The 20,211-nt window shown below is 47.7% G+C and overlaps 1 protein-coding gene across 16 annotated transcripts in view; it reads right to left on the reverse strand.

Annotated features, from left to right (window-relative positions):
* MSI2 (musashi RNA binding protein 2) overlaps positions 1-20,211 on the reverse strand; it is a 223,313-nt gene that overhangs the window by 140,999 nt on the left and 62,103 nt on the right. For all 16 annotated transcript variants that reach the window (XR_003530396.1, XR_003530399.1, XR_003530398.1 and 13 more), the window contains exon 6: positions 5,267-5,359. Coding sequence is in view for 11 of the 16 variants with exons in the window: in XM_027660117.1 (XP_027515918.1) it covers positions 5,267-5,359 (93 nt within the window). In the remaining 5 variants the exon portion in view is untranslated. The remainder of the gene's footprint in view (positions 1-5,266; positions 5,360-20,211) is intronic.

Raw genomic sequence — 20,211 nt, forward strand, 5'->3', positions numbered from 1 at the left:
GACAGCACATAGGAAGCGATTCCTGCAAACCACCTGATCGGGATTCCTCGCTTTGGATCCCACCTCCTTCCCCCTTGACACATTTAGAGAGAGCAGAGGGACTTTATTACAGAGATTATTTCTGTCAAAGGCTGAACTGGTCATTATTTGCACTGAGGTCTGTGTTACAACGCAGGGCACGGTACAACCAATGCAGAAAATTCTCATTCTCACGTTTTGCTGTTCGCAGCCCCGCTGCTTCCAGCTTTAGTTCCTTTGTGAGGCAGCACCATGGATCTGTGGAGGTGTGCCTGGAGCCAGGACAGGTGTGAGAAGGTACCTCCTCTCACTTGCTTCACTGCCTCTACACACTAAGTCAGGCCACAGGAGGAAGAGACGAGAAAATTACACGTTTTCAAAAGCTCAACAGTTTCGCTGAAAAAACCAACCTCAGAATCCAGTTTTTATTATTCCACTGGTCTGTTCTGCATCTCACAGGAAATAACAAGTGACTGTACAAAATGTTTCAGATCCAGAGAGGTAATTCAGAAATCCTGTCTTGTCTCAAAATTTCCAAATCTTAAAAGCCATTCTTGAGGAAAAAACGTATTCCAAGTGGAGCTGGAACATGCCTATGATCAGTCTGAGGGACCTCATGGCAAGCCAGGACAGAAAACAAATTTAATGCATATTGCTGGTTCAACTTCATCTGAAAATTTAAAATAAAAAACAAGTGCAACAGCCCCCTTCCCCGAAAGTCACTTTAGGATTTCTGTGAAAGGAAAAATGAAGAGCCTAATGATCCCAAGCCGAGAGTTTTAGAAGCAGTAAAACATCTGGGGCCACCAACTGCTCTTCCAGCAGTCTGAAATAACAATTTGTAAAAGTATTGTTTGTCCACAAAACTATTTCACACATCTCCTTCAAAAATCACCATTCTGGTCCAAAAAAGGATAAATTTAAATGTGTTCTCTCCCACACAAGAAAACATGATTTTTCCACAAGAACAGTCGTACATGGGCTGATCTAAGAGCTCAGGACAACTGAAACACACCTTTACCAGAACTGTTCCCACCATGCTGGAAGGACACAGTGGCCTTTTCATTCCAACGACTGTTCCCACAGTGACTCATTACAGTAAGAAGATTTTTAATCAGAATTCTGTTTCAATAATTGGGCCCAAAAGCGTTACCTGGAGCCCGAGCACATTAACGTGTCAATTAACGGCCTCACGCAATCATTAGGGTCCATGAGCTCGTCAGGGGTCCCTGCCAGCCCCATCTCCAGCCTGGCTCAGCCCCACCAAGGGGGGACCAGCAGCTAGGGCAGCCAAAGGGTTAAAATCCCATGTCAAACAGCAAGTCCTGGCTCTGGACCAGAAGGGACATGGGAACCAGGGCAGCTGAGTTATAAAGGCCTTATTGTAGCAGCCCACTGGATTGGAAATGACTTGTAGGCCTAATGAAACAAAACTTTGGCAGTAAAACAGAATGAAAGGAATGAGACAATAAAAGAGAGGAACAAAGGGAGCAGAGTTGTTTCAGCTTAGGAAAATAAGCTCACTTTGTTGTTGGGAAAAGCCAAAGCCGATTAGGATAAACCAATGACTAGGCATAAGTCTTCCAAACTAATTACACAGTTCGCCATGTGAAGTATAATTGCAAGTAGCAAACGAAGGACTGTGCTGCTTTCACAGGAGCTCTGTGAAGGGAGCAGCACCTGGGAAAACGAACCCTCCAAACCCTCCTCATCAGTGCCTGCAGCTCGGAAGGTACAGAACGTGCAGGTCCTGAGAAGTGCAGCTCATTAGCACTCAGGGCTTTCTCCTGCTGGTCACAGTCCTCTGGGTAAGGCTTGAGGAGGCTGTTGTGCTTTCTTTTTTTAAATGATACCTGAAGTCTTAAATGCTCCAACGTGTCCCAAACTCAGAGCTCCATGCTGCTTACACTCCCAGAAAGCCACAAACCAGGCAGACCCACAGCCCCAGCCCTGCTGATGGCTCAGGGCAGCACTGTGGCCCCTCAGGGGAGGAATGCGAGCCCTGCAGAGTTTCCCCTTGGATCTCCTCACCTCTAACACTTCTCATTTAAATTCTTTTAAAGCCTGGTCTCAGCAGCTCTTCCCACCCAGCACAAGGGTGATGCTACAGAGCCTAGACAGGTCAACACGGCCAGTGAATTTATTTTGCTTGTAAGAATGTTTTAAACATCTCTGACTGAAACAGCAGAGGATCCCACAAACAACTGCATTAGACTGTCAGGATCAGGGATTAACACAATGGCTTGTTTTTCTTCTGACTGTAAACATAATGGTTTAGCCTCCTTGTGTCCTCTGTGGATCCCGCTCCCTGAAACCACTGGAAGGACAAGTCTTTCCTTTCACAGCACCCTGACCCCCCTCCCGGCACAAAGACCCCACCAAGCCTCTCTGGGGAGCCCCCCAGCAACTGCAGGTGCACAAGTTCAGCCTCACCAGCTCTAAGCAATCACAAAGCTGTTCAATACACTGCTCTGTGCTCACTGTGAAGCCTTTTGGCTTCACTCAGGTAATTTTTCCCTGTGTTCCTCCACAGATTACAGCAGCTAGGAATACCAACCTTTCCAAAAGGATCCTATAGATCCTGGGCTTTACAGAAAGAAAAATAATCACTATGAGAAATCTCACTGTCCAAGTCTCAGCATTATTGTTACCACGTACTTTGGTGCTGTAACGTCCGGCACTTTCACTGAAGTCAGGAAGAGTGTTCGCTAAAGCTTTTCTTTTTCTTGGAGACAAAGGCTCTGGCACTGACTTTTCAAAAAGCTGCAGTTTCAAATTCAACACTTTATCCCTTCCCTGCCAACTCCAGTTACATGAGCGAGCCCGCCTGGCCCCAGAGCTGGGGGCTGCTCTGCTCACATTGTGTGTTTGGAGAGAGCTACCTCCAGTTACCAAAACAGACTCCGTTGGCTGCCAAGCTCCTCTCCACAGCAAGTACAAACAGGATTTCAGGAATCACAGTAAGCAATTTTTTCCAGGCCGATAAATAAGCTCAGCATTTCAAAGAGCAACTCACCTGAGATGCTCTTATCAAACACGGGCGGCTCCTCGCACGTTAATCATGTCAGGCAGTTTGCTTTATTTCAAGAAAGCTCTGAGCAAAGGCAGAGCTCACCTATCCATGGGGATCACTGTTTGCATGGCAATGGCCTGACTGGAGCTCTGAGCAGGGCACAGGCCCTGTCCAAAGGGCTGGAGAGTTGAGCAAGGGAGTCACGGAGCGGCAGAGGCGCGGGATGGAGAAGGACAGGGCTCCTGAAGGTCCCACAGGGCCAGTCCTGGGTCACTGTATCTGAATGCAGCATCCCACCATCCACAGCACATTAACAAGTCTTCTAACTCAGTTGGAGCACAAGTTCCCATTTCCAAGGGTCATTAACCAGTTCTGCATCTCCTGACAACCTGAGCCTTGGGGAGGATCACCTCAAAACATCCCAAAACCAGACTGTCCCAGCTGCCAAAGAGCACAGCACCGTGGGGAGAACCCCAATGCCCACACCAAGGTCCAGTGAGGGTGACACAGCCCAGCACCTCTGCTCCCAACAATATCAGCTGCACCAAACTCTTCACGAGCTGCAAGAGGGAAGTGTCAAACAGGGATGCACCTGGAAAAGGTCACCTGGAATAACAGGGACCAAGCCCTGCAGGAGCTGAGCTCTACTGCCTGGATCACACAGCCTCAGCAGGACATCCTAGCTGTGCTGTCACTGGAGTGGGTTCCTGCCTTGATCCCAGCTCATGCAATTTTCAGCTCCTTAATTTTTTTAGCCTGCAAATTAAGACACCTGAAAAAAAATATCTGATTTTCCCCAAGTGTTGCCTCTGGAGAGGCAAACCTCTGCTAAGCTGTCTCAAGGAAGGCAGAGCACGAAAGCAGAACCGAAGCGTCCCGAATCCCCAGTCACTCCTGAGACACAGCCTGGCTGTCTGCATTCTCAGGGACTGTAAAATTGCAAGCATGAAACTACCAGATGGTGAAATTAAAAAGACTATATTAAGACAACATCCAGACAATATGCAAAGCGCTTATATTGAAACTATTATTAACTTCAAAAATACAGGTTAGTGGAGTTCTGCAATTAGAAGTAACTACAGAAGAAACATCCAAAAGCTCATGTAATCCTTTAATAAAAGGCTCAGCAGGCTGTAAACATCCTGCCGGAATCGAAGATTATTATTGAAAATAAAATGACTGGTTTGCAAAACAACTATCAATCCAGCACAGGAACCATTTATAAACTCGCCCCCTCAGCCCTCGACAAAATCCTGCCTGGCTCAGGCTTTTCAGGGCAGATAAAAGAAACATAAACTAACTACAAGGAATGGGAGCTGCTTTGCTCTGGGATACCCCGCTGGGTCCTCGCGCAATCTCGCATCTAAACCATCGATGGCTGCACTCCAGAGGACAGGAACAGAGTGCTCAGCTGGAATCCATGGAGCTGGAGTCCATGGAGCCCCACGGACAGCGGGGCTGGCACGAGTCCCCATGGAAGGTGGCACCACCAGCTGCTCTCAGAGCAGGCAGCTCTGCAAGCTCTTCACCCATCAGACTCCTGAACAAGTGTCCAAAAGCCTTGGGTACCCAGGGAACTCCATGGAATCACAGGCACTAAGCTCAAGCTCCAGCCCCAGCCTGGACTGTGGGGTTTGAGTCGTTACATCACAGCAAAGACTATTCTGGCAAGGTCCAGGGCTCCTTCTGTGCATAAACTTGTTTGGGTTTTTGGTTGTTTTGGGGTTTTTTTTTAATGATGTCAGGATTCTACATGCATTTGCACAGGATCTTGCATAAGGATTTTCTGCTAAGAAATTAAGTGGATATTCCAGTGACTTCCACATTACTCTCTGCTTTTCACGTGGTTCCTTCAGGCATTTTCACAACTTAATGAGCTCTCCCATACATCTATCTGCCCCTTTTGCCACTGCAATCAAGGTAAACAGAAGGCTGATTTTATGGAGAAGACAGCTGTATAATCATTCAGCTGAGGGTCAAATTCTTCCTGAACAGACACAGATCCACCTCTCAATGATGCCTTTTTAACTTTACTGGAAGCAAACAGTGCTGGCAATGCTGTGCACAAACACACACAATGAACAGAGGAGGAATTCCAGAGGCTTCGAGAAATGACACGGAAAGGCAAAAACTGTGGCCCTCCTCTGAGCCCAGCCCTGACTGCACTTTTTTGAAACACACTTTAAAAAGAAAGGAAAGAAAGAACTGTGTAGTGCTCACTTGGGCAGAACTTACCTTGCCAAACTGTTCGAAGTATTGCTTCACGTCTTCCACTACTGTATTAGCCGATAATCCACCTACAAATATTTTCTTTGTTCTTGTGACCATCTGTAAGAAATTATAAGACAAGCACACAGTTTAACCAGATTATTTCAAACAATATGTGGAAAAAAGAAATATTCTTCAGATCCCATCCCTAACCCAGATAATGAGAATATTTCTTTAGAAAAGCAATTTCGATTCGATTTGATTAGATACTTCTTTGTCTTGTTTTGTTTTTATTTGAGAGATGGTTGAGTAAAGGCTCTCAATAACAACTCTAGCCCCCGGATATTTTTTTTTAATAAATGATTTTTATTGTGTTTCTCAATGCAAATATAAGTGAAAAAGGAGTCCAAGTATCATATCTTCATAGCTACTGTCTCAAAAGCAACGCACCTTTCCCCCTCCTCTTCCTACAGACAGGGTGAATTCTCTTTGGCAGACAAAAGGCAATTACATCAAATCGAAGGGATGTGTTATTAAGTTTCCATGGGTCAGTTTAAAAGGAACTTGCACAGTTACTTTAAAAATAATCAAATGATGAAAGGCAGCCAGAGCTGCCGATGCAGCATCCTCCAGCTGCCACAACCCACACTCCAGCTGACAGCATCACCACCCAGCAGGGCTGGATCAGCTCCTGCAGAAATCCACCTGTGCTCCCCAGGCCCCAGCTGAGCACCCAGTTCTTCTGCTGACCCACTTTGGTCCACACAGGGCAAAGGGATGGTGCTGGATTCCCTATGGAGAACACACCATCCCACAATCCATCATCCACAACCTGCAGCCCTCCAAGATGGGCAGGATCAGCCCGTGGACACAAACCCCAACGATGGCAGGGGAAGCTGGTGTCTGGTGGGCTGATCCCAAACCCCCTGACCCTTGTGGGCCCCCCGAAGTCAGGGCAGATCCAGGGCAATGCTCCCAAGGGTCCATCATCCTGGTACAGTTGGGCAGAGGGGAAACACCCCAGCTTGGATCAGACCATGGCCTCAGAGCTGGAGACAGCCCAGCAGCAGCCAACCCACCATACAAAGGTGTCTGAGTCAACACTGCACGTTAACTCAGGAAACCGAACGCGCCAATATAAAATTCATGCATTGAAATGCTTAAATTTGTTTGCTCTGGAAACTGGGTGAAGCAGCCAACTTCCTGAGACTGAAGGGAAAAATGCTGCATGACTCTCATTAACCAGATATTCCCTTCCTTACAGAAGTCCACTTTATTTTTTTTTCCTCTTTTTCAAGTTAGAAAGAAAAAGAAAGAGAAAAAAAAACCTGTGTAAAAATTCAATTATTTTTTCCTGGCTGCAATCTAGGGCTCCGAAATTGAAGCCCAAGCATATATTTTTCTGTAGAAAATTGTCATTTACAAATAAAGAATTGGCGAAAGCCGACTTGTAACTAAAGGATTTTGCAGGGCTGTCAAGAGCCCTCTGCCTGCCAGCATCTGATTTAAGATCAGGCCAAGCTTCTGTTGTCATACAAAAGAGGGAGGAAAGCAATTATTCTAAAGCAGTATTTGAAATTATCATCATTTTTATATTTGACCAAGAAAGAAAGAAAACGAGAGCTACTGCTTTTAGAAGCAAGATTGAAGGTTAAAGAAAAAAAAAAAAAGAAAAAGACCACTTTGTTTCAATAGCTTCAGTCAAAGAAAATATTGGTAATGACAAGCAAATTCACAACATTTTAATGCCTAGAGATGTGTTGCGAGCTGGGAAATGGTTTCAGAAATCAGCTCTTTGGTACCAAAGTGAAGCACAAAATTAAGTCTGCTTTTACAATCTACGTTTCCCTGAAGAGACAGTTCAATTGCTTTGTTACCACATTCCCCCCAGCACCAGAACAGAAAACGTGTAGCCTGAGCGATTCCTCTGATCCCGACGTGCCTGAGCAGCAGGATTCCCTGCATGCCCTGCCTGCCTCCCACCTGTGGCACAGGCACCCAGGTGCCCCCAGACCCGCCCCGGGCTCAGCCAGCGGCCACCGCTCAGCTCCCCCTCACCCAACCTGGGATCCCCGGAGACAGGGCAGGTTTGGACACAGCTCTGCCCTGCCCAGGGATGGACGTGCCCAGCAGAGGGGAGGGGTGACCAGCCCTCACCACAGAGCCATGGCAGCCACCCGTGCCCAGCTCGGGTCCTCATGGGACCCCAGCAGGTAGGAGCTGCCGTGGTGCTGCCATCACCCGCTCCTGTCCCTGGCACTGATGCCAGGGGAGCTGCTCTCCACACGTGTCTGTGCTGGTACAGCCTCCCCAGTTTCCAGCCTTTGGATAACTGCGGGACTCGGACCAGCTGGAGACAAAGCCCCCCCCCCTCTGCTCTGACCTGCACATCCTCCCTCAGCAGCCCAGCAGACACCACACGAGGAGAGGCTTCCTCAGGGAAAGCACCAGCCCCAGGTCCTGCTGGGCCCAAGGTTCCCCAGGGCAGGGCACTGCACACACAGCCCAGGCACTGGGAGCACACCCTGCCAGCCTGAGGGTCACAGCCAAAGGCTGCCAAACACTCTGGCCAAACACAATGTGCTGAGAAAACCCACGTTAACCAGAAAGGCCCCAAATGTCCCATTGCCAATGGCTGTGAGGGCAGCTTGCTCCTCACTGAGTACCCTCTGAAGGAAACAGGGTTCCAATAAAGCCTTCTGGTTCACCCCAGGGAGTGATGGTCTCTCCACCACAGATCTGTGCTTGTTTTCAGGAGGAAAACCAAACGGTTAAAGTACATTTAATGAAGTACCCTTGGTGTAAACACTATGGATGACAGAGTCAGAGGCACCAATGATCACAGGCACTGGTAACTTTAGCTGCTCTCAAAAATTAAAGGCTTTTTTAAAATCAAAACACTCAATTGGCTCAGAAAATAAATCAGCATATATTTAGCAAAAAACCCCTACAATTCCATAAAAGCATTTATGTATATATTGAAGAAAAACACTCATTATCATTATTTTCTTATTATTGTAACAAAAAGCCCCAACCGAAATCCCCAGTCTGAAGTTCCTCCAGTGAAAGTCACTGAGGATCTTTATCTTTTCCTGTGAGTAAATTCAGAATCTGCTTTCTGGAGATTACTCACAATAGGGACATACACACACACCCCCAAACAGTGAGGGAGTCACTGCAGCATTGGTGGGTTCAGACCCTCCGCCAGCAGCTCCATCTGCCCCTTCCAGGGATGGAACAGTAGGGTTTGGGTAATAGGATGTGATTTGTGAGAATCAATCACAAATCCACGATTTATGAATGACTCCAAGAGGTCTGGGTCACTCCAAAACCACAACACTTCCAGTTTCATGCCTCGGGTTTTCCTCTGCAGTGCCCTGTATCCATTGCTGGCTCCTGCAGGGCTCTGCAGACCGTGGGCTCGGGATGGGTTTGGAGGGTTTGTGCACTGAAGGTGTCTCTCTCTGGCTGCAGAGGGAATCGCCAGGAGAGGCAGATCCGAGGCCCGTTAATTGTGAGCGCAGCAGAATTGCTGTTTGTATACGGCGTTAGTGTGGAGTTAATCAAAACACATGTGACTACTCCTGCGAGGAGGCATTCAAGGTTACACTCCATTTATTGGCTTGGCTTTGAAAAATATAATCGCCTTTGTGTTCTGAAACTGAGCAAACACTTCAGGTGGTGCAGGAGCAGGAAAAACCCTTTCATGCTTTAGCCAGGCAGGTCTGCCGAGTTTATGCCATTTTCGCAAGGTTGAGGTTGTAATTAGATCAGTTTGGGGTGTATCACGTAAGTCTCCTCTAAATAACAGGCTGAAGATGCAGTCTCTGGGAACAAAAGTCCTGTCCCACTCGAACACATCAATACCCATGAGCTAAACCTCACAAACTGGTGAAACAAAGGAATGGGGTTTTTCAGAGCCAGAGCCGCCAGCTCCGAGTCCATGAACATCCCTCACCCACCAATGCTGCTCTTTGTCTTCCTGTGGTTTTTCTTTCCCCACTGAAACTCTTACCATCACTATTATCAATAATGAACAAAGGGGATTTTAGGCTTATTAAATATTTTGCACAATTCCCAGAATTTCAAAATCTGAAGCAACAAGCACCCACTACTCCATCTAGATGAGTCAAGGCCCTGTCTATGTTTAACAAAGAAGTTACATATTTGACTTCAGGGTAATGGTTTTAAGTGTCATTTCCCAATCATTCCTCATGCAGTTTTTTTTTGCTGTGTCCCCCCTGCCCAGTTTTAATTCAGAGCTCCCGCTCAGGAGGCTGGAAGGGATGAGTGCTGACACCCAGCTAGGGCAGAGCGTTTCTTGTCGCAAAGTAAACTCCATGTAAAATCCCAAAATCCATGTGAAATCCCAAAGCAGGAGGCAGCGACACAGGGTTAAAGCAAACCAACACACAGGGCTCAAAGAGCACCCTGGAAACCTGTGCCTGAACTGAGCTCGAGCACACTCCGGTGGGGAATTCATCAAGACTTTGCATCCTCAATTTCTCAATGTGGTGGAAGTGGACTAGAGTACTAATAGTGAATCTGCATCACAAATTGCTGAAATTAGCATTAATTTCAGATTAAACTAATTATGCATCTATAACTGTTTTCCAGAGCACTCTCCTCTCTCTCCTCTGACAGTGTGGGTGCGTGGGTGCATGCGTATTCCAGCCTGCTCACCTCATCTGCAGCTTGGCATTTCATCATTTCTAGTGTACCCACCTTCTAAATAGGTTTATAATTAGAAAAATCATCTTTCGTATCTGTGCTGAACTGCATTTTATACCCCATTGTGCTGTACATCCAAACTACAGCATTACTTCTAATTAAAAACAACAATAATTCACGTAACAGGGGAAGTGATCTTGTTAACTGCATTGCCAGGCTTCTTTTGGCAGAGCACAGACCTTAAGAATTCTCCAGGTTTGTGGGGGTTTTTTGCCTCTGGGATCCTCATAGGAAGTTCCAAAAAGCTATTAAAAACTCAACTGAAATGTGAAGACATGACGAAGGAGCCATTGTTTAGTGGAAGCTTCCAACCCTTCTCAGTTCACCTATTAGGAGAAAACCCCAGAACCATCCCCTGGTCCGGTATTTCTGAGAGGTTCACAAGTGATGGAGGTGCATGTGAGCACCCTCAGGGAGCAAACACTGCACTCTCAAGCTCCACAACAGCAAGAGCAACTCAATCCCGTGCGAAGGCAGCGCGGCTTTACGTGCCACGTACAACACGCTTAAGTATTCAGAATAGGATTTCAGCAAGACTTAAACGGTGCAAATACCTTGTGCCTGACCCCTGGGTAAGCTCATGTCATCCTGTGAGAGCTGCTCCAGCTATAGAAGGTATGTGGGAATGAAAGAGCTCTTTAATCCAAACAACCGGCACGGATTCCTGGTGGGGTAAAGCAGTTTCCCCGATTCCTGGGAAAATACAGATGGGTTGTATTCTCCCAGCCCATTCAGAAACCAAACTGCTAACTTAGTCCCTGCTGTATTCCCAGTTTTTTGCTGTCTGGGGTTCTGCTGCTAACGTTGGGAGGGTCAGGTTTTGGCGGGTGGTTTATTTCTCTCCCCCAGTGACTGTGGCATCAGCAGGAGGCAGAACACACAAAGTGATTTTTATAAGACAGACTGAACTGGCGGAGATTGCCGAAGCCATCCCTGGAGCGTCACAAGCAAACCTGGCCAGGGGCCAGCAGGGCCCCTCCTGGTCATCTTCCAGCTGTGACTGGATTTAACTCCATGTGCCCCCTCACCTCCCCTCCACAGGGGCAGCTGAGCAATGGCAGCCTGTCACAGCCACAGCCAACCCCCAGCAAGGGCCCCCCCCCAAAAGAAGAGTTTGCTGTCCAGGCAGCAGCATCCCATACACCTCCTCCAAGCCATGCTCAGCTCTCCAGGCACAGCCACACCTTTACCTGCCCCACCACTCAGAGCTCCCTGCATGGGAGATCCAATCTCCTGAAAATTAGCCCCAGCTGTGAGAACTCAGCAGTTTTTTTTGAGCAAAATCTGGCTTCAAGCTTCATATCAAAGGACATAGTAAAATTCACCAGAGCCAGCATTCCCCCCTCCAGAGCCCAGGAATAGCTCCTGGCCCCACAGCCTCACTAGAACAAGTTATGTCACATCCCTGAGGGCTGCTCCCATACCCCGTGCTCCAGTTAACTCTTCTACGGGTTACAGAAGCACGGGCAAGGGGAGGGCAGCAGAGAAAATCTATTTAAATCCCCCTGGTTGCTTCAGCTCCTCATGCACGGTGCAGGAGGAAGGTAACTCTAAATCTTCACTGAGCACAGACAACTTACCCAATGTGCCTGCCTGATTGCTGTTCAGCAGTGCTTAAAAACTGCATTAATAAGTTTAAATTAAGATAATTATTTTTAAATTAATACATCTCAGGGCCACAAATGGAGAGCACTGCCCAATGTGACTGGGGGGGGTGGGGGATTTTTGCAATGCCCATGTAATGAGGGACAAAGGTCCCAGTGGGAAGCAATTAAGCTTCTGGTCCTAAATCTACAGGCTACTGGCAACACTTCACCTTGTGCAAGCAGAGAGAGAGAGAGAGAGAGAGAAGGAGAGGGAGGGAGAGAGGGAAGGAGGAAGAGATGGCATTCTGCCCAGGGACCTCACTTTCGAAGCCATGGCAGCAATGTTTGATGGGAACACACATTAACTGACCATTACCATGTTCATCAATTCCTCATCTGTGCTATACCACCTTCTGGAAAGAAACATCACGTCCCATATCCAAAATACAACCAGAAAACTTGTGCCCTCCAACAAGACACACAGTTGTGCCAGACCAGGTTTCCAAGGGCATATTCAAGGTCCATTTGCAGTACAGCTCTATAGGTGAAGCAGGGTGGAATAAAGTGGGTCAAAGTGGGGAACCAAGCTAAACAGCTTCCCAAAATACATCCCAAGTCCCTGTTTTTTTAACCTGGAGCAATACAAGGAGAAGGCACCCAGCTGTTCCTGCTTTCCTAAACCCAGGGGGGGCACGCAGGACAGCAGTGACTGGCACTACCCCCTGTGGAAGGGCCTGGCCAGGACAGGCTGCACACCCACCCAAAGCCTCCAGCCCACCCTGAGGGCGAGTGGCAAAAGGCTCAGGGAAGCTCAGGCAAAGTCCTGCTCATCCAAGAGCTGCTGCCTGCTAACCAGAGGGCTGCCCAAGCCCGTCAAGTGCCACTCACTGCCCCATCAGGGCTGTCAGCCAGCAGCCAGAACACAGGTCCTGCCCAGGCCTCTTCCATCCGTGGGTGCTGCTGTTGAAAAGGGCAGGGCAGCAATGGCTGTGCTCCTATCCCATGGGCACAAACGAGCCCCTTCCTTCCCTGGCTGCTCCACAACTACCTCCCTACTGCTGTCATACCTGGCAGTATCAGGTGTGACAGCTTGCTCTGCCACCATGCCCAAAAGCACATGGGTCTGCAGCCAGAATGGTGTGGTCAGTGAACCCTGATTTGAGTGTGCACCCACCAAAAGGAGAAGGAAGAAATGTATTTGGAGGTTTAAGCCAGTGTACAGCAAAATCCAACAGCACAGTCCAACCCAGAGATGAAGAGGAGTGCACATTCTGCAAGAGTTTATAAATTCTTCCAGCTCCAAACACTGAGGTCAGTCCAAAGAAAAGTTTATTGCCTCTACACTGCAGAAAGCACGACATAATGTAAATGCTTCTAAGTCAGTATCAACTAATTTTTCACGATGACCCTGTCAAATCAGTGATGAGAGCTCTCTGTTAAGATTCTAGATAATGTTCTGCTAAAACAAGAGAAATTCACGGGAAGGGATAAGAAATGTGTAAAGCAATTTACCTCCCTCCCAACATACTCCAGATGATTTCTCTGAAAAGAACAAATGGAAACTTTAACCCTTAGCCTTGATTAATTCCATCTCCATAATGCACACGCACATGGCAATCAGTTACTGAGGAGCAGCTTTTCCTTCATCTGCTGAGTCAAGCCAGCGTGGATTCAACGCCTGGCTCTTCGTGAGGGTGAGCTCTTCCTCTGGTGTGAGACCACTGAAACCTTGCAAAATGCCCAGATTTGCCTGTTACTGCTGTTGAAACACTTTCCCAGTTTTATGAAATGCCGTGTTTGCTTTTATCCTCTCCCCCCCCCTCGCAAACGGGCCGGTGAATTACAGGAATTGCAGCGTTCCCACCTTCAGCTCACCCAGGGGAGATGTGTCTCCCTTGCCAAGGAGGGAACCCACCAGCCATTATTAAAGCAACATCGGTGTCGCTCTAAAGCAGATCAAATAACCCCTGACTAGGAATAAAAGGGCCCCTGAGGAGCTGCACCAAGAACGAAGAGTGGAAGCGAGGCAAGAGAAAACATCCATACTTTTTCCAAAGGAAGGCAGCACCTCACAGCTACAAGAGCTTGTCTCCCTCGTGTGATGTTTACTCACTTATTGACCACAGGGCAAGTCATTTGAGTCTCCACACGACTGATGTATCAAACAGTCTTGGGAGAAGCTCAGCTGGAGGCTGCAGGGCTCAGCATTTACGAGCACATTTGAACTCGCAGCATTTGGGGAAGCCTCATTAGGCTGAGTACGTTGCACAATCGAGTGCTATGTGCCTTGATTTCCACAAAAAGAAGAACAAAAAACGTATCCCCACAGCTCAATGGAGCCTGTGAGGTTTCACTCATTAAATGCCTAACCCGCTGAAAGTCTGATTTGAAGATGCTGGAATAGTGCAAGACATTGTTACTGACATTATTGTTATTAAAGGAAGAATGAAAAAATATTGTTCCTAGCCAGGAAGGTCATATCAAACTACCAAGTAAGAGATAAATCAGCCAAGGTCTCCAAAAAAAGACATTATTTCTCCTTTACTCCAACATCTTAATGTGCATGACTTTTTTTGTGCTAGAAATACATTTCTATAAATCCTCCTCTACAGAAAGCTTTGCTTTCAGGAGGGGAAAAGTAGCAGATAAAATACTACCCATCAACATGAACTCAAGTCTCCAGTAACATAACTAAATGTGTAATGTTACAGATGTTTTATAGCCAGGATGTCGGATCCATTTAGATCATTTTTACAAACCCGGCAAGAAATATCTCCCCAGTGCTGGAAACCACGCCAACAGGTCTGGGAACAATTGTTTATTCAAACAAAGATGCCACCAGGGAACAACAGTATCTACTGACCAAAACTTGGAGGGTTTGTTTCTCAGCCACGTACCATCAAGACTGAGAGCCAGAAAGGGACACCAGGCTGAAAGAGGAGCTGGATCACGACACAGGGGCCCTTCTACTGCTCTCCAAAGCAGACAAATCACTGGTTTCTGCACCTGTATGTCCTGCCCAGGCCAAGGTGTGCAGACACACCGTGAAACCACCATGTGCAGCACAGCCCAACGTGCTGCCCACTCACACACCAACAGCAGCCACAGGGCAAGGAGGGACGATGGCACAGCTGCCTCCTGCCAAACTCAAACCCATCCTCCACCTCCACCACACACCTGGGGACACAAACGGGATCACGAGCGTGTCACGTGACATTCAGGGACATCATCACAGATGCCACCAGCCCAGGCTGAAGACACACTTTGACTGACAGGGAGTTTTAGTCTCCGAGCCCATCAGCCAGTGGTACCCACCACTGAAAGATTTATTACCCACAGTGACAACTGCCTCACGCTGCTTTGTTTGTTAATTGTGACTAGCTTTGCCTTCAGAAGGGTAGGAGCCTAATAAATCAGTTATCTCCAGGAAGAATTTATTTAAAGCTGTTAACACTGTAAACCCCAGCACTTGGCAAGGCTGGGGTTGTGTGAGAACGGGTGTGCTCATACATCGCGCTCGGTGGCAGAACACGCTGCGTGACTCGGCAGCCGGGCTAAGGAAACAGCTCTGAGCAAGACCCTGATGGGCTCAGCTGGACTTCTGTCCACCACAACAGGCCAGTTCTTGTGCTCCTTTCCCATTTCCCATACAGGGCTGTGCCAGGGCAACCAGCACTGCACACCACCAGGCTCGGGCTGACAGCAGCTGCTCCCTGCAGCAGCTCAGGGAGGAACCCAGAGCAAGAGGAAACCTCAGCCTGTCCCAACCTGAGGCACATGTTGAGGGTCCACCCTCAGCCTCCCAGCAGGCACAGCAAGGTCAGTGCCAAGCTCTGTGCTACCAACCAGGCTGCAAACATAGTACAACTCATTCTCTGGATGCCCCATTACAGCTCCTTGTTCAAAGTGAGCCTGTGGGGGAAAAGAAACGGATGAATGGAAGTGGAGGCTCCAGGACAAGTGGCAGAGCCAGCACAGCACAGCAGAGCTCAGACTCCCTGCTCCCTCTTGGCCAAGAGTGTCAGTGACCTGAGCCCTCACCAGGCAGTAACTCTGGCTCTGAGCCTGCCTGGCTCCAGCAGGTCTCACTTCAGAGATGTCCTCTCCCACTCTCTGGTAAGATCAGGAACTCCCTGCAAATCACAACATCAAAACTCCAGGTATTTCTGCACTGCACCTCCATTCTCAAATGCGAGATTCCCCTTGTTCCAGTATTCACAAAATTTGGTACAGATAGTGGAGTAACAGAAAATCGGTGTCAGGTTGACAGTCCTATAATTTCTTTTTCTCCCTAGGGCTGCAAGACCCACAGAGTTCAAAGGAATCACTGAACTGTGGCATTTTGGTCACTGGCTTCGCCTCCTATGACTGAAGGATGAGCAGAGGGGCTGAGGTTTCCTCTTTCCAGTTGTGCTGTGCAGGTGCTGTACTGGCTCACAGGGCAGTGCCAACTACAATGAAGGGATTCACTCTTACCTGATTCTGTGGAATACCAACAGGTCTCTAATAATAACAACGATGTTACTGAAAATAACATTTGGCTGGAAATACACTCCTTCCCGATCCTCCCCAGCACAAGAACCTTGCCAGTATCAAAGCCTATCACAGCCCAATACACTCACAGACTTTAAAGTACCTACATCATTACAACACTGCCAAAAATGTCACATAAAAAGGCCAAGTCACTGAGATGACTGAATTTCCAGGTCTGGCAGGACATGAAAAGCTGGGACAACTTCCCACGAACAGCCAAGCCACTTGTGTAGTGTGACTCAAGCCAAATGTGAAGGCCCTCAACATCTGCCTCCTGCCTGATACTGGGGACGGAGCTCCTGCCATTGGAGCTCCCCCTCTGTCCCGGGAGCAGCCAGCGGGTGCAGTGCCCGCAGGAAAGCAGCAGCACCTGCCAGCAGGTCACCTGGCAAGAGGCAGAGGTGCTGCTGGCTCTGGAGAAACCCACCTCAGCTCGATGGCCCCAGCTGCCCCCAAACTGAGCAGCGCTGCCTGCCTGTCTGCAGGGTGGGGGAGATTCTGTTCCTCTCAAGAATCACAAGGTCTGTAACTACACCGGAAACTTGAATTTAAGACTAGATATGAGGCCGAAGACCACTGAAATACTTGTAATAAATAACCTACAAACCACAGGAGCATCTCCAAGCCACACACACGGTGCCATACGTCAAAACGGCTCACACAGGTTAACAACCCACCCCACTTCCTCAGCCTCGTCCCTCTAACGGGATATAGAGTGTGGAAGTGAGCTGGCCAGACTGAATTACACACAGGAAATGTTTTCCTTTTCCATGAAGACTGACCTCAGCAAAACAAGAAGGCTGCCACAAGCTGCACCCGCAGCCACGTGACAACAGCTGCGAGCCAGGACCAAATCCCAATTCCCAAGAGCTGAATGGCCACTGGACACCTTTCCTGCCTCTTTTGGGGAGCGATTTGAACCACATTCTTATGAACCCATTCTTATGAACCACACTCTGCCAGTCTTCCCAGCTCTGAAGTTCTGCCCTGAAGGCAAACACGCTGCCAGCCACGGCAAAGGTTTTCACGGATCCTCTGCAGGAAGGAGGAGGGAGGAGGAAGCCAAGGGGTTGCAGGTTGGAAAATTTGAGGTTCTCCATTCAGCTGCAGTTCAGCAATCCTTCATCCACTGATAAATCACAGACCACACACTGAGAGTTAAAGACTTATACAGGACTCCAGGGACTAATTGAGGAATGATTTCAGCTTCTAACTGTGCTCTAACCAGGCACTTAGGATGCAAAGCACAAGTTTGTGATACTATTGTGCACTGCATCAAAATGACTTTTTGATACATTTTTGCAAATAACTAATAAGGAAAGAAGAAAAAAACCACATCACTGGTATTTAACATAATTCTTACCCTTGGTTCTCCATCCTTATATTCACATTCGTGACAAACAGCCCCTGTCTTCAATTAGGCCTGTCTCACACACGCATGAAGTCCCCAAAATATGAAAGAGTTTTTATGCAACACCAGATTATCTAATGTGCACATATTTTGCAAAAGAGCACTTTTTAAATACCTAGTCACAGAGAAGGGGAAAAAAAACCACATTCCTTTCAGGAAGAGAGAAAGGGAGGGAAAAAAAACACATAAAAGCTGCAAAAAAAGAAAGTGAATGCATTTGTATATTAAGCAATCAAGTGCTGTCACACACTGAAAACACAAAGCACTGAAGTTTAAGTGGGCACACACCAAGGGCCTTACCATGGGACACACTTTTCAGCACTACAGAAAGCACTCCCTTATCAACCCAGCACAGTACGAAGCAGGATCTCTGCCTATTTTAAAAAAAAAACCCAGAGAAATAACTTCTCTTGACAGCCTGACAGCTGACATTCTTAACTGAAAAAGCTATGTGCCAAGAATTATCAGGCCTGGCTTTTCTCTCCCTGATAGATGACAGAGCAAAAAACAACAACGGCCACACACATCTCATAAATCACAACTTTTATTGAATGCCTCGCCACATAATAGCAACAGTCAAACTGAATAAAGACGCTTTTCAGGGCGCATTGTAAAATACTGGGGGAGCACTGGGATCATTCCCAGTACCAACAGCCTCTCCCAGGTGGAACAGGGATCGGTGTCAGCATCGCTCTGTTTCTTACGGAGCTACCTGGAGAGTTCAGGGGGGGTTTCATCTCTCACTGTTTCATTAAGAAGCAGAAAAGAACGCAGAGAAGAAAAGCAGAAATTAAGTGCACAAGAGACAGAGGTAGAAGGAAAGGCCAAAATCTCTGAACAGGCGAGCAGAGAAATCCTCCTGCTGGCAGCAGGGTCTGAGCTGAGACACAAAACCTGGTCTTGGGGATGAGTCAGCCCACAGAGACACAACCACCTGCTGCTACCACGTGCCAGGGGTTTCTCTCTGAAGCACAAGGAATCTGCCTGCAGACTTTTAGGAACTAAAGAGACAAGTGAGCAGAAAGTACATGAATATTAGGCCAGGAGAAAGCAAAGGTGGGAGCCCCAGTCATGGAAAAGCCACATGATCTCCCATGACCACAGTGACACAGCACAGTCTGATCAGTCTGGATATACAGCACCAATGCTCCTTTCTTCACTTTTCAGCAGTCACTGACTGGTTCCATTAAGATAATAATAAAAATAACCAAAATAATAATGATATCATCTACTTTTATCTGAAATAGTAAAATATCAATAGTACTTTTCATCTAAATAGTTTAGAGGCACTTTACTTTTTGATTTCAAGAAACTCCTAAAAATGCATTTAAATCTCGCCTGTATTAGGAAAATTTCTAATACAATCTTTCCAGCACATAAACCAAAGAAAGCAGAAGGGCATTTATATACTAAATCAATTACCAGAACTTCTCTTCCCTTCACCCAAGCTAATTAAAATTTCATGTGCTCCATACCAGTAACTGTATAGAGAATCACAGCTGGTGTTTGCGAAGTCAAATAAAATAAAAATACAAGGGGATCTTGGTCTGTAACCCTACTGCTGCAGGACAAAAATAGACACCCAGCTCCTACTGAAATCCAAGTCAGTGTAAGTTTGACACCGAACTCCTTTGAAACTTTAAACTCCAGCCTAATTTCAGAGTGCCTCAGCCACCTAGAGCAGAGCCTACAATTCCCACCACAACAAGGAGTCTCTCAGGAGACTTGGCCAGGTTTAGGCAAGTCATCTGGGCTCCAGGGCTCTCACAGTCTTTCCTATATCAGCACCAAAGCGGCTGCAGCACACACAAATACAACACATTTTTTAAGTGCAAGTCTGAGAGTCAGCTCGAGGTTTTGCAGGGAACACAAGAGTCAGCTCAGGCAGATCTCTGGGGTTCACCTGCCTTCACATCCCCTGGCACACTGGTCAAAACCTGAGCACTTGTACTGCAGTACCAGGAGATCAACCAGGCCCACAGAGCAGTGACAAGGTTATGGCAAAAGGAGGAGGATCCACAAGGTCAGAGGTGGCCATGACCGGGGACCAGTGAGTTTGGGGTTCTCTTGCATCACCCCTTTATTTGGTGCATGTCCACTGCTGCAACCTGCCCAGAGAGGCTTCAGCTGGGACACTGAACCAGTTCTGTGTTCTTCAAACCAGAGGCCCTGACCTCAAATCTTACTTACTTACTAAGTACAAAACCCTTTCTGCATCTGTTTCCAATATTGTCTTTTTTTTTGGGAAAACAGACCGAGCATATGTTCCTGAGGCTGTTGCCCACACGGTGGGTGGGTGTTACAATCAACTTCTGTGCACGATGGCTCCCAAATGTATCTGATTACCCACGGTGAGGGCTGGTTGGTTTGTTCTGTTCAGTTCAGGATTAACAGAACAAAGCTTCTACCAAAGTTAATGGAACAACTTCCAAGCTAAACCTGAGCCCGTGTTCCCAAGCGGGCTCATTTTCCCTGCATCAGTCCCCAGGTCACAAAAAAGCCCAGCATTGCCCTCAGTGCCTCAGTCCAGCCCCTGACACTGCCCGGGCAGTGCTGCCACCAGCACGGGGACCCTGTGGCACCCCAGCACCCCCTCCCTGCTCCCACTGCAGAGCACACCCAGCCCATGGAAGTTACAGGGGAAGAGCCACAAAGGGCCATGGTGAGAAGGGCTGTTATTGCTCTGAGAAGGGCTGTTATTGCTCTCGGAA

This window comes from Corapipo altera, unplaced genomic scaffold, assembly GCF_003945725.1.
Source record: "Corapipo altera isolate COAL_440 unplaced genomic scaffold, ASM394572v1 271, whole genome shotgun sequence".
Taxonomy (NCBI): Eukaryota; Metazoa; Chordata; class Aves; order Passeriformes; family Pipridae; genus Corapipo; species Corapipo altera.